The sequence below is a fragment of the Salvia hispanica genome, chromosome 2 (assembly GCF_029641045.1).
Source record: "Salvia hispanica isolate PSC_SH4W2 chromosome 2, Shi_PSC_v1, whole genome shotgun sequence".
NCBI lineage: Eukaryota > Viridiplantae > Streptophyta > Magnoliopsida > Lamiales > Lamiaceae > Salvia > Salvia hispanica.
In genome coordinates this window covers 18,811,032-18,833,126 of record NC_142693.1, presented here as the reverse complement: position 1 = coordinate 18,833,126, position 22,095 = coordinate 18,811,032, and the positions used below count along the sequence as shown (strand labels likewise).

General features: G+C 37.3%; 4 protein-coding genes across 7 annotated transcripts; 1 reads left to right on the top strand and 3 right to left on the bottom strand.

Annotated features, from left to right (window-relative positions):
• Window positions 1-546: 546 nt before the first annotated feature.
• Window positions 547-3,591, bottom strand: LOC125200824 (protein RTF1 homolog). Of its 4 annotated transcripts, none has more exons than XM_048098601.2 (3): window positions 3,361-3,591; window positions 2,764-2,830; window positions 547-2,656 (listed from the first exon to the last, which is right to left on the bottom strand). In XM_048098601.2, the coding sequence occupies exon 3, from the start codon at window positions 2,638-2,640 to the stop codon at window positions 754-756; it is 1,887 nt and encodes a 628-aa protein (XP_047954558.1). In that variant the 5' UTR covers window positions 2,641-2,656; window positions 2,764-2,830; window positions 3,361-3,591; the 3' UTR covers window positions 547-753. The 4 variants fall into 4 exon arrangements, with proteins under 4 accessions (XP_047954558.1, XP_047954557.1, XP_047954560.1 ...); XM_048098600.2 differs by having other exon boundaries at window positions 547-2,646; XM_048098603.2 differs by lacking the exon at window positions 2,764-2,830.
• Window positions 3,592-3,918: 327 nt separating this feature from the next.
• Window positions 3,919-6,979, bottom strand: LOC125201346 (4-hydroxy-tetrahydrodipicolinate reductase 2, chloroplastic-like). The gene is made up of 8 exons (XM_048099418.2): window positions 6,644-6,979; window positions 6,274-6,511; window positions 5,294-5,427; window positions 5,130-5,204; window positions 4,894-4,995; window positions 4,457-4,566; window positions 4,279-4,366; window positions 3,919-4,147 (listed from the first exon to the last, which is right to left on the bottom strand). The coding sequence occupies exons 1-8, from the start codon at window positions 6,872-6,874 to the stop codon at window positions 4,079-4,081; spliced, it is 1,047 nt and encodes a 348-aa protein (XP_047955375.1). The 5' UTR covers window positions 6,875-6,979; the 3' UTR covers window positions 3,919-4,078.
• A 3,672-nt stretch (window positions 6,980-10,651) lies between these two features.
• Window positions 10,652-14,303, top strand: LOC125209480 (G-type lectin S-receptor-like serine/threonine-protein kinase At4g27290). Its single transcript, XM_048109083.2, has 8 exons — window positions 10,652-11,198; window positions 11,668-12,468; window positions 12,539-12,670; window positions 12,738-12,874; window positions 12,954-13,161; window positions 13,335-13,572; window positions 13,658-13,808; window positions 13,873-14,303. Exons 1-8 carry the CDS (start codon window positions 10,709-10,711, stop codon window positions 14,179-14,181), a joined length of 2,466 nt encoding a protein of 821 aa, XP_047965040.1. The 5' UTR covers window positions 10,652-10,708; the 3' UTR covers window positions 14,182-14,303.
• A 151-nt stretch (window positions 14,304-14,454) lies between these two features.
• LOC125209470 (wings apart-like protein 2) lies at window positions 14,455-20,472 on the bottom strand. The gene is made up of 12 exons (XM_048109073.2): window positions 19,446-20,472; window positions 18,356-18,455; window positions 17,898-18,243; window positions 17,376-17,488; window positions 16,670-16,798; window positions 16,480-16,573; window positions 15,824-16,371; window positions 15,434-15,633; window positions 15,175-15,325; window positions 14,994-15,091; window positions 14,831-14,912; window positions 14,455-14,734 (listed from the first exon to the last, which is right to left on the bottom strand). The coding sequence occupies exons 1-12, from the start codon at window positions 20,279-20,281 to the stop codon at window positions 14,651-14,653; spliced, it is 2,781 nt and encodes a 926-aa protein (XP_047965030.1). The 5' UTR covers window positions 20,282-20,472; the 3' UTR covers window positions 14,455-14,650.
• Window positions 20,473-22,095: the final 1,623 nt, after the last annotated feature.

Genomic DNA, 22,095 nt, shown 5'->3' with positions numbered 1-22,095 from the left:
CTGATTTTAAATAATTTGGAACGATCCGGAAAGGAATAATACTTGAGTAACTATGGGCAATACAAAATAAAATTCTTATTTTACTAACTAGGATTTATTTGAATATTAGACATTTAAATTTAATAATTAAGATTTTGTATGGCTATCATGTGGAATAAGATTTTTGTCATGTTATCAAGTCATTATTGTGTCTCATAACTTTGAAATGTATCGTGTTTATGTTGTATCTGTGTTGTTTGCATTCGAGCATATTGATAACAGGTCTTGTTCGTGTTTGACCTATTGTGTTGTACGTTGACCCAGTAACAACCGAACATGATTTGTAAGTTTAGATCTGAGGGCCATGCTGAGTCCATCACGTTTCGAGTGTGCGTGTTGTTTGTGTTCGATCATATTCATAACAAGTCTTGTTCGTGTTTGACCTATTGTGTTTTGGCGTTGAACCGATAACAACCAGCACGATTTGTCAGTTCAGACTTCAGGACCAGGCTGAGTCCCTCACGATAATTAATAATCACAAGGAAGCTAGAAGGCAGAAGACAAAGATAGAGCAATGAGGATATTATTGAGCAAACGATGTCCCCTTACATATAATGTTTGACAATTCTTGCAATAACAATCTTCCTTTCATCTTAGAAGTAGTCTTGCCATAACTCACTCTAGTCTGAACACACAACTGAGATAACATAACCAGTTCAAAGGCGAGTACGAAGCTGAGACGAAGACGGGGTAAAACAGCCGACAAGCGAGGATTCAGAGCAGACCCCTCCGTCTCTTATAGTCGCTGACGGTCAGGGTAAGTGCGTGTCTCCTCCCATCACTCTCAGGCACTCTCACCCCGAGAGTGGCTTCGATCATCTGTTTTCTAGCCATATATCCGGCTTGGGCTCCCTGAGGGCCCCCGAATTGCTGAAGCACAGCTAGCGATATGGGCAGTTCGAAATTATGTAGCATGTATGATTCAGTCCCTTGATCAACTGGAGCTCTTGTGTCCACTAACTTACCAGCATCTGCTGCTGCTTCAATGGCCGCAGCTGTAGCTTCCATTCCCATCTCTGCGAGACCTCCTCCCGCTCCATTGTCACTACGTGTAGCAGCAACTGCTTCATCATTCGGCACACCAGCAGCTCCTCCTCCATTGCTGTTCGCCACGTAATAATTCCTCGATCTAGTCCATCTTCTGGAGAAAGGATCATACCCGGCCTCTCCAGCTTTCAAACCAGAGTTTATCGGCTTCAGCTCTGATGCATTTTTGAAATTCTCCACCCTGTTCTTCCTGTTCATTTCTGCCAGCTTAATTGCCTTGGAGTCTTTCACCTGGACCCGGCGACTTGCTTCCAATTCTTTTAGCCTCGCCTTTATCCTATCCACCTCTACCTCATCATCGTTCTCCTTGGCTACTTCCAACGCCCTCCTCAGACGATCTTTCTCTGCTGCAACATTTAGCGGCCTCCACGTGGCTGATTTTTTCTCCTGCAGCATCTGCTTTACAGTGGCTGCAGAGTAGACGAATGAATTTGTTTTCTGGATGGCATCCTTCTTATCCAAAACATCCTGTTTTGAAGGCATGTGACCACCACTGCGCTCAACCTCCCTAACCCACTGATCAAACTCCTCCCTTAAAGGAGCAGCATCGGAAATCATTGCCATCTGCCACCTAGCAGCAGAGCTCTCATTGCCCCAAACCACATTCAGGTACTTGTGTGTAGTCTTATTGTCAAGCTTATACTGTCGATCAGGGTCTGTAGCATCAACATTCCGTACCACACAAAGCCTATAGATAGGACCAGTCCTTGACTTCCCAATTCCAACTCGCACGAAACAGCCAACAATAAGTTCATCAAAGAAGGGCTCCATGAACCACTTTGCAAGTTTTGACCTGCGAATTGTGATTTCCCTGATGTCTTCAAATGTTGGCACTTTGGACTCCGACAGAATCTTGTCATCATCACTATCAGCCAATCCACCATCACCTGTCAAATCTCCATCACTGCGAGATCCACTCTCGCTCCTGCTAGGGCTACTCAAGGTTGCAGAAGTGATAGTTCTTCTCTTCACAGGTGAGTATCGGCTGCCAGATCCTTTAGCTGACTCTCTTCTTCGTTTAACCAATTCATCCAATGCACCCGCCCTTTGAGCTTTCGACCGCATGTTACGTGTAGGCGCTTTAGGGGGACTTCCTTTTCTGTTGTCTTGGCCTTTCCTTTTTTTCAGCTTCTCAGTCAAATCTCGATCACTCCTCTTGGTAGCACGGGCTTCTAGTATCATTTCACGTTCGAGCTCAGTAAGCTTTGATAATTTTTCCCTGTCATCTTCATCCTTGTATAAATCACTCCCAACGGAATCATTGTCACTGTCACGATCACGATCATAATCATCTTTCTCATCACCTTCCTCACTACTACGGTCATCATCTCTATCTGCAGGGTCCAATCTCTTCTTTAGAGGCACCTGTGAGCCCGAAGGCTTTCTACTAGAATAGCCACGATCACCATCAGAATCATCATTTTTTGAGTCACTTCCATCGTCAGAATATGAGCCTTTTCGCCTCCTCCTCGATGGCGGAGATGAATGCCTGTTCCTCCCAGGAGTACTTGTCCTTCCTGCCGCCTCAAGGAGCAATTTCTCTAAGTCCGCCATTCAAACCTTAAGACACCTATTACGGATTAATCAATCGCTCAATAGCAAAAGTAAGCCTGAATAGAACTGTCAACAATGAAGCATATAAATCTAAAAGCCACGAGTTTGATGAGTAGCCATTACCAGAAATTTTCAAAAAAAATAATCAGATCCAAGCTCTACTGCTAAAAGCCACAAGCTTGATCGAAATCTGTTACACATCAAATTCCAATTCAGTAAAATCAAACGTTTATTCAGAACCTAATGTTGATCACGAGATGAAATCATTCAAAATTATACATTCGTGAATTATTATCAACCAATCTCACATCATATTTCAATATCTCACAAAACTTATAATTCCAATACAGGAAAAATGAGCTAACTTCCAGATCTCATCACAAAACCCCAACAAAGACTGGACTGAGATGTGAAGAAAAAGTTATGTCGGTGAAGAAGAAGTTGACCTGATGAACAAATATAATAAATGCTTTTGAGCTGAGGCTGAGTTTCACCAAAATTTTGCGAAGAAGAATGAATTATTAGAGATAGAAGGGGAAACGAGAGAGAGATGAACACGTAGTTTTAACCTATTCCCCAAATCAATATGGGAAGTCTGTACTGCATATTTTCTTCCTTGTACTAAATTCCTAAAGTAAACACATCTCCACACTGAAACGAGCTGAAATCTTTTAACTACGTCAGTGATAGGCAAGTACAAGCCCTAAAATATCTTCGTACCTCGAATAAATTGTGTTTCTGATCGAAATTGGCGAAGAAATTGAACGCCGTCGCACTATTTCACCCGCAATAACTCAATTACGGGCCGGCGACGAAGCGTGGGCGGCAGAATAACTCGAAATCGTTTGGGAAGATCAGCACTCAGAAGGCAACATGAAGAAGAAGATTGATGAGATCGTTGAAAAAGTTTTGCAACTTATTGATAAATTGCATGTTCGGTCCCTGAACTATGAAGTCTTCCAATTCCGGTCCTCGAATTTTGGAACTTCCTTTTCCATTTCTAGTTATAGATAGAAATTTAAAGGCAGTATCACGAAGAACTTAAACCCGAGACATTAATGTACCTTTAACTTCCTACTATATGATTAAGTATTTTTCCTTTATTGCAGCAAGATCAAGATCTATCCCTCCGTTGCCAACTGTGCTACGCCCCTGCGGGCATGTGTTTTTCCTTTACGCACACGTACATAGCCCATCATAGTTTATCTAACAATAATAATAGTGTAGTAAAAAAATCAAGCTTTTTAGGTGAATTAAATGCTTGTACTACTAAACAACTAACAAAAATAACTAAATTTTATTTGAATCGAAATCATAGTAAATTACATTATAAATAAATACTAACATAACTTCGACACATTAACCGCATTGAATACAAAGTGGCACGAAACCTTTCTGAGTTTTGTGGATATTTCCTACAAAAACTTTGTCGATTTCTTTATCTCATATTACCCTCACGAAGAACATCAATCATATCATAAATCCGCTTGTCAGCTTTCGATCTCACCTGCGTTTCACAAAATAGGCTTAAATTAGGACAATTATACAGCAATGGAGCAAAATGAATCCAAAAGGACTCCAACTTTATTTCTCAGAACCGATCGGATATTACTAGTAATACAACAGTCAACAGATTACCTTCTTGGCGAGGAATAGAGTGGCATCAACAGTACCCTCTGCATAGATCGATCTACCACATACGTTGTGCTGAAACTCAAAGTTGACCCTGCTCCAGTGGACATACAGATGTGATAATGAGAAACGTGCAATGAACTATTCAAGGGAATCCGAAATCAGAGAGAGGGCTAGTACTTACGTTCCATCGGGTGATGTTAGGTGGTACGTGTGAAATGCATGACCAGACAAATGTTCTTCGGGGACACCCACCATCTCAACTTGTAACTTAGGGTCCCTTACTAGTTGCACCTGATCCAGAAAAAGATTCGATAAATACAGTGTTGAAAAACCAATTACACCCCATATCTCAGTAAAATCCTTCCAAACACAATGTAATAAGCCACAAAAAACCTAGAGATATCCTGATTTCCCAGAATGGTGGGCATCTATAACTAAAATTAGCTGGTAATTGGATTATAGTAATAACTGATGACGAGTATGAACCACCCAAAAAAATGTTCCCAACCAAGACATATCAGCAACTCCTTCTGGACAGCGGTATTTAACTATGATACTTGCTTCCCAATGGTGCATGAAAAGAAGTAAGAACAGAGTACTTTTTAGCAGAAACACTACCTGCTCTTCGTCAAATTTAGCCCCCAGTTTCTGGAAACATGAGATGACAGCCTTAGCAGTTCCAGAAACATCCAACTTGCTAGCTTGATGAGACTCCATTACCTATACAAATGTTCAACAGAAGAGAGAGGAAAACGTAAAATGTCAAGCCAGATAGTTGCTACACGTATAACATAAAGACATTGTAAGATGTCATTAAGAACATGATAAAAAAACCATGAGTGTAGAGAATTTACCTTTAGATCATACCCAGAAAAGGCACCAGGAAATTGTTCTGACATAATTTCCATGGCTGCAAGAAATGCTACCACCTAAAAAATCAGTTCAAAAATGTTATTCATGTGAAATATGAGAGAATTTATGATAGGGAACAGAAAATCAGTTGCTCAGGACTGAGCACCTGTTTACCCATTTGGGGAGATATCACAGCATAAACATTCGAGTCACCAACAGTCTTATACAGAAGCTCCCTGTCTCCTCCAGTAGTTCCCATGACAAAGGGTACCCCAACTTTGCTATAAAGAGCAGCATTATCTGTATACCATGACATGAATTTTACAGAAGTTGATCGATATTGGATTGAAATATTAGAAGAAAAATAGGATACGGGACAAGAAACAATATACACATTCCTAGTCATGCATGAAAAGTTATCGAGAACTTAGGTAAGTAGGTAACCAACAACTTTAAACACCATGTCATCCAAATCAACTGCGAGTTGATATCAGTATATCAGCATGGAGGATTCATAGCTTATTATTCTTATCTTCTAAAATAGTACTCTAGAACACAAGAATAGCAAAATTTTCAGATAAGCCTAACATAACAAATTTCTGATTCTAAAAGTTTACTTAAGAAATTCGATAAGAGGTCAGCAAGAAAATGGTTGCTTAACAAATCCATCACCAGTATTCAGGTTTTTTATTTCTAGGAAAGCCTAAGGCCAGTATGCAATGAAATTGAAATCTTTTTATAGTAAAATGATGTAAAATAGGGGAGGATTTGAATACCTTACAATCTTCCATGTCTTAGACTCTTAGAACACAGGGGAAATGAGTATAAAATTACATGTTAAGCATAGGACATTAAACTATGCATCAAATGAAATAAAAAGTAACAGAGAGGATTAGATTAGAAGTGTCATTCACAGTTAAATTTTTGCTTCAACTCCATGCTACATATTTTTCAGAAAACAAGCTTTGCATCAAGACTAACAAATAGGCATGAGGGAACAAATAATCCAATCATACGAACAATCAAGACATAACTCTATGCAATAGTATAATCTTAGTTGTGTAACACTGCAATATCATCTACTGGAATGAGATTCAAAGGTGTTCTAGAACTTGTTCAATCAGTAACCACTCAATAAATGCTTACCATTCACAGCAGCTGGCACTGTGTAGTCCACTACAATCAAGTCCGGATGATCCTTAAATGTCGAAGCCAATACAGATTCTCGGTCAGACGGACCGTGAATTTCAATCTGCATCCCACCGAAATCCAGGACCTTCCCTGCATCCTCAGGACCGCCTAACGCTACAGGCACCGGGTTAAGCCCCGCAGCCATGGCCGCTTCAAGCACAGCCCTCCCCATTTTCCCAGCACAGCCATTTACCTACAGCAAACATAATAAATTCCACCAACAATGAGGCTATAAAGCAGAATTCAAATGCTCACTTCTACATTCACTAAAATCTCTAATTGGATTAAAATCGGAAACAACTGGATGAAATATACAGAAATCTACCATTATCGAAGTTCCAGCATTCCTCGGCTCAGGCGTAGACACCACCGCGGCAGATTGCGCGGAGCTGCTTGCCATCGCGATGAGAGATTTTTTCGGAATGGGAGTTCTGCAGCTCAATTTATTAGCAAACGTATTTTCGATTTTCAAATCAATGCATGGATTCTGCAAATTGCTGTATTCTCGACGAGTTGTGAAGCTTGAGTTTAACGAGGCTCTCGCGAGAAATGCCATTTAGAGAAGACGAAGCTCGACGGCGACGGGAAGCGGCTGAGCTCAGCACTGCGGTTGGCTTAGGGTTTAAGACGAGTTAAAACTTCTGTTATTTGGTAAATTGCTAAAAAAATTAATAGTACTAAATTGAAGTTTATGTTAAAATTGAAAATGAAAATTTATTTCTATAGGATTTTTTATTTAGTTTAGCAGTTTTTTTATCCTAAGCAATGTACTGTACGTTCCCTCATAATTTAGGCAAAAGTTTTCTATATAGAGCTTAAAATGAGAAAAATAGTGTTACTCACATATGAAAAAGACTCATAAAGAATTATCAAAAATAGAAAAAATGACTCGACGGAGTAATTTATAGTCAATTCTTCAGTTCTTTAGTCAATAAAGATATTTTCCTAATTTTCTCACCTATCTCTTATTCGTGGATTACTTCATTCCATCTTTTCATCTTCTTCAATTATTTTTCTGCATTTTGATTCTCCATTTTTCCCATCTATAGTAGATTTGGTTCATCCTCACTCAAAAGCAGCCTATAATCGTATTAAATGTAAATGTAAATGTAAATGTAAATGTAAATGTAAAGTGTTATGAATAACTTCAAGTAGATTTATTTAAAAACCTAATCATTTCTCCCTCTTCTTAACTTTTTTTCACTTTCCATATTTTACTATTAATTTCATCTCTCACCTCAATAAATATATGAATATGAATATTAATTTATCTTCAAAACCTTTCTCTTTTGCAAACTTTATAAAATATCTAAGCATGAATATATGATGGTATTTTGATTGAGTATTTTTTTTTCAAAACTCTCATTTATATGTCTATACTAGTATTAACACATGTGCTATGCACGGGACAAAAAATTTTTAAATAATAATGGTATATTAACTTAAAATAAAGAATATAGAGTAAATAAGTATAAACATATATTTACAGATTATAACTAATTAAAATAAGTATTTGTAATATTATAAACAAAAAAAAATTGTACAATTGTACTTCTCTCAGCGCACCCTCAAGAAACATTTTATATTTTAGCAGATGATTGTATACTATTTTAATTTTTTGATATGAGTGAAGTATAAAATAAAAGAAATAACAAAAGAAGAGATGTGTGGATGAAATAGAATAAGACATACAAATAAAGAAAAATGTAATACTACTATTTACAAAAGAATAAAAAAAAAAAAAAAGCAAACTATTTGAAGGAATAAATAGTTCACCAGTTTCAATTAACTAAATCAACTCAATTTTAACTATGTGTACTTCTAGTAATTTAAATATAAATATATTTATGAATTATTACCTTGAATAGGTTTGTGTTAAAATGACAACCCATTCTAAAATGACACTGTGACACCGCTTATACAGCAATATTATAAACGCTACACAGCAATATTACAAACACTACACAGCAATCTATAGATTGCTGTATAGTGTGTCGGATATTGCTGGACAATAAATATTGCTAGATAAAGACCAGCAAATTGCCGACCGTCTTTTTCCATAATTTTTTTATTTTTTATTTTTGCCACGTGGCAGCTTATTATTCGTCCACGTGTACAAATGATTGGCTAGGAATTGTGGTATGGTGTTATTTTAAGGGGTGGTGGCACCCTAACATGCCCCTATATATATATTTAAGTAGTTTCAACATATTTAATTAAATTAATATATTATATACAAAATTATATATTACTATACACAAGAACAATTAATGTTATGCAATATCGTTCTTTGTTTAATAATGATATTAATTTAATTTCACTTTATATCATTATTTATTGGCGTTTCATAATTACTTGGTTTAGCCACGTTTGAATTCAATATAAACATATTTCAAAATTTTGAGAAGTAAAAAAAACATAAATATGAGTAAATAAAAAACAACTCAATCTATACAACACTTAAATAAAATTACTTAATTCAAAAGATTAATTCAAAAAATGTAAAGTCCAATAAATTAAAATTTCAAATTAAAACTTAGCATGAATATAATAATTGAGCACAACACTTAAATTAATACTATATTCTATTAATAAAAATGAACCCCTACTATAAATTGCATAATTTTATACCATTATTTGAAATCAAAATTATACTAAAAAAACCAACTAAATATATTAGATAAGTAAGATAAGATAATATAATATATTCAAATACTTATGAACGGAGTACTATTTGAGGCGAGGTTTTAGCGATTTTTTTTAATGTTCATCAATCTTTCAACTCCGCTTATTAAATGGTACTCCCTCCATTCCTGAAAATTTGTCACCTATTTTTATTTCCATCCATTCCTAAAAATTTGTCACCTTTCACTTTTACCATTTTTAGTAATGGACCATACATTCCACTAACTCATTCACACTCACATTTTATTATAAAACTAATATATTAAAGTAGGATCCACGTTCCACTAACTTTTTCAACCTACTTTCTATTACATTTCTTAAAATCCGTGCCGAGTCAAATAGTGACGAATTTTGAGGGACAGAGGGAGTAGTATACATTTTATCTTTCCTCTTGAGTTGGAGTAACACCAAATTTTTTTTAAAAACATGTATATTGTTCTTGGTTTGATATTGATATTAATTTAATTTAGTTTTTTATCATTATTATTTTATAGTATTTTATAATTATTATTTAGTTTAGCCAAATTTAATTTCAATACTTGATGATATATTTACATTCCACAAATAAAATTCAACACAAATAAAGATCAAATATCACACTTCATGAACTAAAATACCAACACAAATGAAGCCCAAATAATACACTGGTAGACTAAAATACCAACACAAATAAACCCAAATAATAGTACTCCATAAATTAAAATTCCCTACAAACCCTACATGAAAAAGCGGCGCCTCCCTCTGCCTCTCCCCTAAATCGGCTCCATCTCCCTCTTTCTCTCTCAATCGGCGGAATTGACTCGTGCATCGCCGCCACGCCGGCAAGCCTATCAGCCTGCATCGCCGTCATGCCTCACCGCTCCTCCATCGCCCTTCCTCTGCCGGTCTCCTTGTTCGTGCTCAGGCAGAAAATGACGTCCGGCGATGTGGGAATGGAGGGAGTTGTGCCTTAGGGTGTATTGTAGAACGACAGCTGCTACTCGCCATCATCAAACGCCGTCATCTCCTGCAGCAGGTCGTTGGTCCGGATTCGTGGGCAGCGTCGCACAGCCGTACTCGCAACCTTGCCGCTGATCAGATCTTTTCACCTTCTTCTTTTTCTTCTCATCTTTCTCTCTGATTGCATTGAAGTTTATTGTTATTTGTTTCTGTGTTTGGTTTATATAGAGATTTTGTTGCGTTGGTTTATATAGAAATTTTGTTTCTAGTTTAAAGATTGTCTGATACGCTTTGCAAGGCTACAACTCTTTATTTCTTGAAAATCGTCGCACAGCTGTTATTCACTAAATTTCTCTCTCTCTTTTGAAGACTTCTTGGAAACTGCTGAAAATAGTCTGCAGTCTCGATACATACAAAAGAATTAGAAAATAAATTCCAAATTAAATTCTAAATTGGGCTAACTGGATTTACCAAAACAACCATCTCACATACATATATTTTTCCCGCCAAAAAGGATATTACAGAAATTTCACCCAACTGTCACTTTAGATTAGTAAGATTTCAATAACGATGGATAGTCTAGGTCTTCACTTTGTGTTGACTCGAGTAGCTTGCTAACAAGGCAACATTGGACGACCATTAACCATATATAGGAGTACTAAGTAATTATTCATAGCCCAAAATATACTCATCCACACATGTTGTTTTAGATATAAATTTAAAACTAAATCAGAAAGTGTTCTTCTCCTTTGTTAATTCTGCACAAATGACCATGCTATGCAGCAAAAGCAGCACTATTAGCTTTAGCCTGTCTCTGTTCCTATTCACAACCTCCTTTATCTCAGCTCACACCATCACAACTTCTCAAACACTAAGCGATAACCGTAACGACACTCTCATCTCATCCAACGGCGCCTTTGCCTTGGGCTTTTACAGCCCACGGAGCTCCAAGAATCGCTACGTGGGCATATGGTACAACAACAACATGAGAGACAAGACCGTGGTGTGGGTCGCCAACCGAGACGACCCGCTCCCCGATCGATCAGGCGTGCTCAGAGTCGTCCCACCAGGCCGCCTGCTCCTTCTCAACAACTCTACCAATGCTAATATCTGGTCTACTAATACGTCACGCAACGCTCAGCACTCTCCTCTGGCACGTTTGCTCGACTCTGGGAATCTCGTTGTGGTGGATGAAAGCGACGAGAGCAATATGATATGGCAGAGCTTCGACTATCCAACCGACACTTTCTTACCAGGTGTTAGTATGCCTTGAATCTGTATAGTATGCCTTGGAATTTGCTATGCTACGTCTCTGTTTTGGGTAAATCTGAATACAATCTTGATACATATTGTTATTTTTACTTTATAATTATATTTTTCGTTCCTTTTCATTTTTTTTTTATTATGTTTTTCGTTTCTTTCCATTTTTTTAACTATATTTTTTTGTTTCTTTCACCATATTCATTAATCAATTTTGATAAAAATATCATATCTATTCTTAATATATGAACTTATTGATAATTTTTCATTTTAATTATATTTTCGTTTCTTCCATCTTCTTTCATTTATTACTATGATTATATTTTTTCAGATGATGTTACCACGATTTGTTCTTTGTTTACTACCCGTGGACGTAACCAACACAATGTTGGTGAACCACGTAAATCTGTGTCTCTTTACGTTTCTGTTTGTCTCGATAACAGCTCTATTCTGTCACAACACCAGGGATGAGGCTCGGTAAGAACTTTGTGTCCGGGCATGAAGTCTACGTCTCGTCGGCTAGGAGCAATGATGATCCGGCAACAGGTGGTTTCACGTATCGCTGCGATCCCAGTGGCTATCCGCAGACTGTGATCAAAGAAGGTGACTCGTTCCGATACAAAGCAGGGCCGTGGAATGGTGTTAGCTTCAGTGGCACACCGAACTTGGTGAGAAACGCTCTTTTCACGTTTGGAGTGGTGATCAACGACAACGAGGTTTACTATAACTTCCAACTCCTCGAAGATGATGTGTATACGAGGTTGGTGCTGAACGAATTTGGCGTTGGACAGAGATTGATCTGGTCTAATCAGTCCCAAAGCTGGAAACCTTATCTTGCTTTTCCCAATGATAACTGTGATTCATATAAAGTGTGTGGTGCATATGGTATTTGTAGCACTAGAACTTGGCCTGAATGTTCTTGTTTGGATAAATTCATGCCTGCCAAGCCTCAAGGTTGGAATGCTGGTAATTTTTCGAATGGATGCATTAGAAGAACCCCATTGAACTGTGAAGACGGTGGCAACGGTTTTCTTAAGTATTCAGGTGTCAAATTGCCGGACACGGAGGGTTCCTGGTATAGCACGAGTATGAGCCTTGAAGAGTGCATGGTATCTTGCGCGGGAAATTGCTCGTGCACAGCCTATGCAAGTCTGAATATAAGCAACGGTGAAAGTGGGTGTCTACTCTGGTTCGGTGAGCTTGTCAACATGAGAGAGATTTCGCCCGGACAAGATATCTACATCAGGTTGGCTAAATCTGAATTAGGTATGAATTCAATCACAAGCCTTACTTGGTTTTTCAGATAGTTTTGATGCCAATGTATTCTTTCGTACAGGCTCGAGAAGTAGGAAACGAGAAATAATTATAGTGACGTTGTCGGTGGCAACGAGTATTGTGCTGCTAGGCCTGGGCTTGATTCTATTTTATTGTGTTAGAAAGAATCCGGAGCATCAACAACAAGAAACAGGTGAGACGGTGATGATTTATGCAATGCTTTTCTTCGTTTTAACCCTTCTTTAACCCTCAATTTTCAGACAATCCGAGGAATTCTAATGAAACTTACGAGGAGCAAAAGATACAAATGTTTGAATTATCCACAATGATCAGTGCTACTAATGGATTTTCAGTCAGTAATAAGTTGGGAGAGGGTGGATTTGGGCCGGTTTTTAAGGTAAAGTCCATATCGCAATGTTTTACTTCTTTGGAGAAGTTGAAGAATAAGAATTCAAATAACTACATTATTGAACTAGGGATTGCTGGAGGGACAGGACATTGCTGTGAAACGACTATCAACAACTTCCCTTCAAGGAGCACATGAATTCAAGAATGAGTTAATCTGTATCGCCAAACTTCAGCATCGAAATCTAGTCAAGCTTTTAGGATGTTGCATTCAAGGAGAAGAAAGGATGCTCGTTTATGAATACATGACCAACAAAAGCCTCGACTTAATATTATTCGGTTAACGTTCTTTCACATTTAGCATCCACCTCAATTTTATAGTACATCATAGGAAAGAACTATGATGTATAAATCACACATAACTGTTGCAAAGTTTACCAAAATGAGATGTAGCAAATCTTTATCAATTTCGTAAAAAAAAATGTGTTTATATTTCCTCACTTTTATGGCAGATCAAGTGAAGAGAAGGACACTAGACTGGCCAAGGCGCTTCGATATTATTAATGGAATTGCTAGAGGCCTTACGTATCTTCATCAAGATTCCCGACTTAGAGTTATCCATAGAGATCTCAAAGCCAGTAATATATTACTAGACTCAGACATGATTCCAAAAATATCAGACTTTGGCCTTGCAAGAATATGTGGAGGCAACGAAACTGGAGCCAAAACAAGCCGAGTTGTAGGAACATAGTATGTATACGAACCTTACTACGTTACACACCAAAATTCCAGTTCTCTGCTTGCTATCTTAAATCCTTGGTAACACTTTTTGTAGTGGCTACATGTCCCCGGAGTACACTGTAGACGGCTTATTTTCAGTTAAATCAGACGTGTTTAGCTTTGGTGTTCTGGTGCTGGAAATCATAAGTGGCAAAAGAAACAGAGGATTCACTCTGGTGAATCATTGCCACAACCTTCTTGGACATGTAAGTATTCTCTGTTCCCGTCTTTCTTCATTATGGAAATCATCCTTATAATGAATGATGACAGGCATGGATGCTTTACAAAGAAGAAAGGTCACTTGAGCTAGCAGATTCTTGTTTGGAATATTCAAGCTATTTATCACAAGTAGCGCGATCGATACATGTGGGTCTTTTGTGCGTTCAAGAAGAGACGGAAGAGAGGCCAAACATGTCTTCAGCAGTGCTGATGCTGAACAATGATGGGGTTCTGCCCCAACCAAAACATCCTGGTTTCTTCACAGGAAGAGATGTAGTAATAAGAAGTGAAACATGGCACAGCTCTAACACTGCTGGTACCGCTAATGCAATGTCCATTTCAATGCTGGAAGCTCGTTAAACAAATTCAAACTAAATATTACAGATTAAATTTGTATAATTACAAAAACAAGTATTTGTGCATACTTTGGTAGTGTCCCTGTTGTTGGAATTTGAGTTGAATGAAAAATGTAAGATTAACAATTCCAAGCTAAGGCATTTCTTTCGGAAAATCACTTCCAAATCCTTCAATCTAGTGGATTGCACAGGAGAAACTATACAGCAATGAAATGCAATTTGGAGTGTGGTGGGAAAAAAATTAAGATACAAGAATCTCAAATAAAAAATAAATAGATAGGCATAAAAGAAGCTACTACTATCAAGAAAAATGGACAGAATACTGTAATTGGTCGTATACAATAGTATCATCCTCACAATATCTCTAAGATTTATAATGAATCAAATAAACCAAAGAAGAAACTACTACAAACTAAACAAGAGAAGCACAGTGTAGAGAGAGAAAGAGAGGTTGTGTCTGTACATAACACCTCTCATGGAATCCTACACGATTCAATGACTTCAAGAACTGCAATGTATGTCTCAGGTGAGATCATGTTCATCGCCCTATGAAATTCCTACATAAGAAATGAGGCAGAATATATATACATAAGAAACTAGGATTTATATGTATTTCAAATATCGATTTTGGTTATCGGATGTAAAACACATACCACGAATCTCTCCAGCACGGGAACAACAGCGGACAACTTCTGGTTGGGAAGACACTCAGCAATGGCGCGACGTATGCTCTTACTGAAGCCACGTAAAGAAAGCAATTTTACGAGAGAGCGTAGGTTATATAAATTACGTAACAATGTATGGCACCACACTGACCTTTCTGTGGAGAGGAACGCTAGAAGAAGAGCTGAATAAGCTTCCACAGCCCTTTTCTCGGCTTCTTTTACTTCCTGTAACACGGATTCTTCATCCTCCTGTAGAACGAGATTTCAAGTTTTATAGTACTACACGATGTGTTGATTTCAATTCCCAGAAATAACATGAGACAGTTCCTCACCAATGATAACCATTCATCCTCTCCAGCAGCCTGACCAGCTCCATGATTAGCCACGAAGATTGAGCACAGAAGAGAGATCACATCCCTTTCATCCTCCGTTTCTGAACCACTGATGCTGGGTAATGGAACAGTAACTGATGCCAGCCGAGATCTACAATGAAACAGAAAGAAATGAAGAGATGGGTAACCAATCAGCTTTTTGACCATGTCTGGCAAAAAACTCTCGAAAGTCAAAACGTGCCAACAAATGAAAATTGACCTGTTCTGTCCGTCCTTCTCTACCATATTCACAAGCAAGCACAGAATATTAACAAGAAGGTTGTACTCTTGATCAGTGAGAAGTGTGTTGCTAAATGATGGAAAATGGCCAGCAATCAGAGAAGATAAGATTTCCAATCCTCCAAGTTTTGCAATATGCTGGCAGCCCTTAGGGTTGTCATTGGACAAGTTAACAAGAACCTGAAAATCAATGAAAACTAATTTTCAATCTATTTTGAAGGTGGATGACACAAAAAGCATACAAATCAGTATTAGAAGATCTCAAAGTGAGTCTATGACGTTGGGGGAAGGGCTCCATAACAGTCTTTATGGCTAAAAGTATTTATCTATAATGTAATATAGGATCAAGAAATATTTTTTTCAAAAGTACCTTAACAGCAGTATCTAGAAGATCAATCAAATCTTCCTCTTCCTCACTAGCAAAAGAACATGACGCATCCTCTGGATTATAAATTTCCATGTTACTCGACTCTTGTTGGCTGCACATCAAGCCAGAGGGATGGATTTCTTCATTTTCCCTTGCGCTTCCCCTGTTATCTTGAGCCAGAGATTTCCTCATTCTTCCAGTCCCTGATAGCAACTCCCAGTTTGTTGCCTCATCACCCCCATCAAATGCAAAAGGGTCCTGGTCGTTGGACTGTTCTAGTAGTCTATCTGAATTACCATATGATCCACTACATGACACTGCTGAAGAAGACTCAACCCTCATTTTTAGCAATAGCGGATCCACAGACGCCTGGCTAGATTCTTGACTAGTCCTTGATCCTGACTGCCATTGATTGCATGGAGGAGATGCACTTGAGCTTTTCTGAGAACCAGCCATGTTACAGCACCCTCCAGAGTTAATGTCCTCCTCAGAGGTACCGCCCATCTTTTCATCATTTAACGTTCTTGAAGATCTTCGCTGTATGGTGACACCTAGACAATAACTCCACAGACTGTTAGGCAACAGAACAAGAAACAAAACAACCAAAACAACAAAGGATGTGATTCTGTTTAAATTCCACATATAAACAATGGTGATACCTGAGAGAATCTTAATGATGCTCAGAATGAGCTCTGTGAAGAAATGTGGAGCTCGTTGACCATCGGATTTTCCTTTCATTCCAAGCAAATGGCACTGCATTTCAGTATCACATTGATAGGGAACTCAGAAAGAAATGCTTGTTTTTGGAGACAAATATAAGAACTAGGTATGCATACAAACATCACATACCTGGTTATCCTTGCTACGGATTGTAGTGTTTTCCATTATTTTTAGACATTTCAAGAGCACTACTAGACTATCCGGCCCCAACTTATCTTTCGAATCTAGAGCAAAAATTGGACTCTTCTCCAACCATTCCTGCATAAAAGAATGAGATTTAGAAAACATAACATTAGAAAAGCAAAAGGAGAGAAACAATGTGTAGACATGATGAGTACGAACTCATCTACAGAATTTTGAGAGCATTCTGTCAAAAAATCTCAGACCACGCATTATAGGCAAAATATGAAGAATGGTGATTAGGGGCAACGGAAATGTTGAAAGGCTGATGAGATCCTACATTATCAAAAAAGTTTCACAAAGCCTCAATTATTTCATAAATTACAGACTTATTGGGATCATTTACAAGAAAGATAATAGAAGTACATTTAATCAGCTCCTACCAAGAAAGAGAAATTCCAAAGCTACATCCATTATATGAGACAAGATATCAAAACCTTCTGCATAACAGATTGTAATTACAAGAAAAAGAACCTTGGGGAGCCAGTCTAACAAAAAATAAGTTACTAATCAACTATATCATCAAGTCATTCCTAATCAGGTCACAGCAGACATAAATCTTATCTATTTGTTCGTATGTGTTGCACCTTCAGCAAAGAAATGTATAACAATATAACATATAGGTATCAAATAGACCAACATTCAGGGTCCGTACCTCCATTGTGGAATGACAATTCCTCGCCACTTCAAACACTTCATCAAGTCCTCCAAGCTCTCTTAATTTGTCCTTGAAGTTACCCCCCATTTTCCTTACAGTGCCAGAGGTGTCTGGTGATGATTCAGAGCAGAGGAAAAAGAAAAGTGAAGTAAAATGAGAATACATCAATATATATATAACTCACGTGAACACTACCATAAATAGATTATGCCCCCTGAGAATCTGAGATTTAATAAATGAATGTGAAACTGTCTGTTACACAACGTCTTATATCTCCATGAAGACATTTGAAGTTTTTAATCATAACAGCAAAAGCTCTTTGTGAAAACATGTGCAATCAATTGCCCCCAAAGAAATAATTAAGAGCTTCAAACTAACAGACAAGGAAATAGAGTTACTTTCCTAATCAGATCTAATTTTTATTTTTATTTTAAAAAGAGAGAGAGAGAGAGAGAGGGAAAGTTCGAAAAGTAATAAAGTTAGGAAGCAACAGAAACAAATTGTATCAGGACTTCTAACCTTGAATAGAGATGGTCGATAAGGAAGCTTTCTCCATTGTAAGCAAACTAATCCATTTAGGAGTCAACTTGGGTTCTTCCATCCTATGATCAGCAGCATCTTTTGGCTTCATTTCCTTGAGACTGACAAGGATATCCTGAACCTTTAGCATGATATCAGTAGAGCTGGAATCAGTTCCCTTGGCTGAGTCTTGTATAAGACCAGATTTCCTGCAGAGCCCTAAAAGCCTGCTACCAATGGTTGGAACTTTCTTTTTGGTGGCTCCACCTCCACTTTCTTGTGGTTTTAACAACTTTATCAGAAAGCATATGCAACTTGGTGACTCCAGAAGATGGTCACCTTGACCCTGGAAGAAATTAAATCAAGAACATACACAAACATTAAGCTCTTTATACATTCAAATCAAAATGAAAAGTCATCAAATCGTTCAGTCGTTTATATGGCATTCAATCACTCACATCAGTTGTCAGTAGACAAAGTAAAGCAGCAGCAGCGAGGTTGCTTGGAGGGTCATCAAAATTGAGTCCCGAAACAGCATCAACAATTTCTTTGGTTGACCTACAAAAGATATCAGCAGATACTGGAAATGAGGTGAGATAAAACCAAATGCAACTTCAGTGAGTAGTACATCAGAAACCTCATTCACTAGTAAATCTAATTCACTAAGGTAAAAATCTACAAATATAACACGTGTTACTGGCATCATTGATTGTCAAAAAAGTTCACTCTCTTAAACGAACAAAGATTAAAGGAGCGTGCCTTTTCCCTTTCAAGTTTTCAGAAACAAAGGGTAACAAACTTCCACTGCAAGCAGTGGCATAAGAAGTGAAACAACAGAAATTATACTAGAACAGTAGCTAACTTGAGAACTATCACAGAAGCAGAATGAAATTTAATCTGCAGAATACGTTCGGTCTCAGACTCTCAGTGGTCTATATTTGATCAATATCGAGAAGCAGAAAGACACTAATTAATACTCCCTTTGTCCCACAATAGACCATTATGGTAAAAGTGACATTGGACTCTTATTGTGGGATGGACGGAAATGGCAAAATAAGACTCTTATTGTGAGACGGAGGGAGTACTACTATATAGAATGTGTTCAGCCCCATTGATCTATTTCAACCAAAATCTTCCACATTGTCGTAAAACAATAGTACCCATTCCAATAACACCGAGTCCATGACAAACAGACAACCAGCCACCACATACATCCTTCATGAGTTACGAAAAATACCCAAGCCTAATAGGTATTGAGGACACAGCTCAGAGTCAATAGATGCAGAGAAGTTTAACTAGCCAAAACATAATAAAGAAAATCTACATATAGCATTACGAGTCTTAGACAGTGAATATCTAGATATCGTTCAAGTTGATTATACAATAATCAGATGCTACTGATTGTCAACTAAAGTTCAATAAACAGCATACTCCATCGACATTTTAGCTCATTTATTATATTACCCTATAAAGGCATACATGACAACACGAGATAAGACACCACACATAATCTTATTATGCCTGTCCAAAACTACAAGTGATTCATACCCATGAACCCTTAGAATTCGCCGCTGTTGAGCTGTTCCACACGCCGACAACAAGGATAAAAGACTCCCCCGCCAAACCTTCACACTCTGCCCCTTCTTTAACCCATCCAATGCGTACTCCACCTCCTCCAGGAGCTCGTCCGTTTCCCCAGACTCCTGAGTTTCCATCAATGTAGAGGTAACAAATAAATCGCCTAATCCCACCTCCTCCACTTCCAACTTCTTCTTACTCTTCTTATTTTTCTTCTTCTTCTTCTTCTTCAACGCCCCATTCTCTTCCTTATGATTTCGAGAAACCACTCTACTACTACCCAAGCCCACTCTACTCCCCATAATCTCCAATTCATGCAGCCCCAACGACGAATTCAAACCATGTGCATCATTCCACTTAGGTTTCCAAGAACCCCCATTTTCAGAAAACCCAGAAACGCCATTTTCCACACTCCCCCTCCGCGGCAAACCCTCAAACTCCCTCACCTCCTGCGAAGAATCATTATCGAGACAATCACGGTCGATTTTCTTGACCAATTCCGGCTCCTCCGACTCCCCATCGGAAATCTCCACCACCGCATAATCCTCCGATTCCCGAGAAGAAATCAAAACGCAGGGCTCCGAATCGCTCACCTTCGCTCTCTTCCGCTTCCACAAATCGGCAGGGGGCGAAATCGGCAATTCCTGCGGAGAATCGAGGCTGTAGGGATCGGACAAGTGGCAGTGGGCGGAATCCTGGGACGAATAAGTGAAATTGAAAACGTCTTGGGAAGGGGGCTCCGAAACGACGTCGGAGTAGCTCCGCGTCAGCCCTCTGCTGCGCCGGCCGTATGTTCTCACTATCATAATACTACTTACTATGGATTTATTTTTCAATTCAAACGGAATTCAGCCGTTTCCGCTTACGAATCGGAAAATGGTTGGGAGCGAGGGGCAAAACGGGAAACGGATTAACGGAGTGAGGCTGTGCAATCCTCCGCTGCGACGATGAATTCGAAATTGGGAAGATTTCAAGGATGGGAAACGGATTATTCGGATTTAAATTTGAAAGGGTAAATACTTTTATTGGATTTATTTACTACAGTATTTATTTCTGTTTTTGTCACTTCGATGTTGCCCATTTTGCCAGTTTCAATCTTTCAGCTCAATGGCATAATTGGCCTTTTACTTTTTAACCGCCACTTAATACAGTTGAATACTTGGATGTACTTTAAATTTTTTATAATATAGTAGTAGTATATTTTTTCATTCAACATCCTGGGTATTTATTTGCAGAGATAATGGAAACGTTTCGTGATTTGATATTTTAATTTTGTACAACTTCTTCTCTATATTTACGCTCTGTATAGGCTGTAATTTTAATATCCCTCTCTTATTTCATTTTGTAGTTTTGATATTAGAAAAATAGGGAACATCTTTTTTGGTCTACAAACTTTGCCAAAGTATCATTTTAGGTCCATGAACTTTGAAAATATCATTTGAGGTCCATCAACTATGGGTTAATATCATTTGAAGTACTTTTTTACTATTTTCAAGTTTTTCTGGACGAAAATACCCTCAATACCTTAAAGGGTATATATTCTTAATAAACTTATCATATACCCATATTTTTTATAAATATCTTTACAATATATTTTTGACGAATTTTCTAAATATAATTTGACCTTCAATATTATCACTTACAAGTAAAATTGCTTCTTCAATTTTTAATATTAAAGAATTTTAAAATTGAATAAAGAACTTTCTTAATAATAAAAAATTAAATAAGGATATTTTCTTGCATGTCACAAAATTAAGTGATAATATTGAAGGTTGAATAAAGAACTTTCTTTAATAATAAAAAATTGAATAAGGATATTTTCTTGCATGTCACAAAATTAAGTGATAATATTGAAAGTTGAATAAAGAACTTTTCTTTAATAATAAAAAATTAATAAGGATATTTTTGCATGTCACAAAATTAAGTGATAATATTGAAAGTTGAATAAAGAATTTTTCTTTAATAATAAAAAATTGAATAAGGATATTTTCTTGCATGTCACAAAATTAAGTGATAATATTGAAGGTTGAATAAAAAACTTTTCTTTAATAATAAAAAATTGAATAAGGATATTTTCTTGCATGTCACAAAATTAAGTGATAATATTGAAGGTCAAATTATATTTAGAAAATTCATCAAAAATATATAGTAAAGATATTTATAAAAAAATATGAGTATATGATAAGTTTATTAAAAATATATACCCTTAAAGATATTGAGGGTATTTTCGTCCAAAAAAACTTGAAAATAGTAAAAAAGTACTTCAAATGATATTAACCCATAATTGATGGACCTCAAATGATATTTTTATAGTTCACGAACCTAAAATAATACTTTGGCAAAGTTTGTGTACCAAAAAAGATGTTCCCTCTTTTTTTAAATTTTCATTTTCATTTTACTTTCGGTACTTCATTTTATCATGGATAGAAGGCACAACAAATGAAGAAGTTGATGAATTCCAAAAGAGAAGGTCAAGAGCATATTGGGAAAGAAAAAAGGTACTACCTCTCATGAGTGGTAAAAAAAATTCCAGATCTTCGGATGCAACTTATTTTTCACGAAGTACCGCAAATATGCATCGTATACTGTTTAGGTTTGGAGACCATTTTTGCAACTCACT

Bases quoted from the DNA above. Each gene is read 5' to 3' on its own strand.
- LOC125201346 (XM_048099418.2), bottom strand. From the start codon at position 6,874: ATGGCATTTCTCGCGAGAGCCTCGTTAAACTCAAGCTTCACAACTCGT. The intron at 4,996-5,129 runs GTAAATTCTCTA...ACATTTGTATAG, and splicing joins TTTCTGGGTATGATCTAAAG to GTAATGGAGTCTCATCAAGC. The intron at 4,148-4,278 runs GTAATCTGTTGA...TGTGAAACGCAG, and splicing joins CTCTATTCCTCGCCAAGAAG to GTGAGATCGAAAGCTGACAA.
- LOC125209480 (XM_048109083.2), top strand. From the start codon at position 10,709: ATGACCATGCTATGCAGCAAAAGCAGCACTATTAGCTTTAGCCTGTCT. The intron at 12,671-12,737 runs GTGAGACGGTGA...CTCAATTTTCAG, and splicing joins GCATCAACAACAAGAAACAG to ACAATCCGAGGAATTCTAAT. The intron at 13,809-13,872 runs GTAAGTATTCTC...GAATGATGACAG, and splicing joins GCCACAACCTTCTTGGACAT to GCATGGATGCTTTACAAAGA.
- LOC125200824 (XM_048098601.2), bottom strand. From the start codon at position 2,640: ATGGCGGACTTAGAGAAATTGCTCCTTGAGGCGGCAGGAAGGACAAGT.
- LOC125209470 (XM_048109073.2), bottom strand. From the start codon at position 20,281: ATGATAGTGAGAACATACGGCCGGCGCAGCAGAGGGCTGACGCGGAGC. The intron at 16,799-17,375 runs GTACGGACCCTG...TCTTTTATGCAG, and splicing joins ATTGTCATTCCACAATGGAG to GAATGGTTGGAGAAGAGTCC. The intron at 16,574-16,669 runs GTATGTGATGTT...ACTGAAATGCAG, and splicing joins TCCGTAGCAAGGATAACCAG to TGCCATTTGCTTGGAATGAA.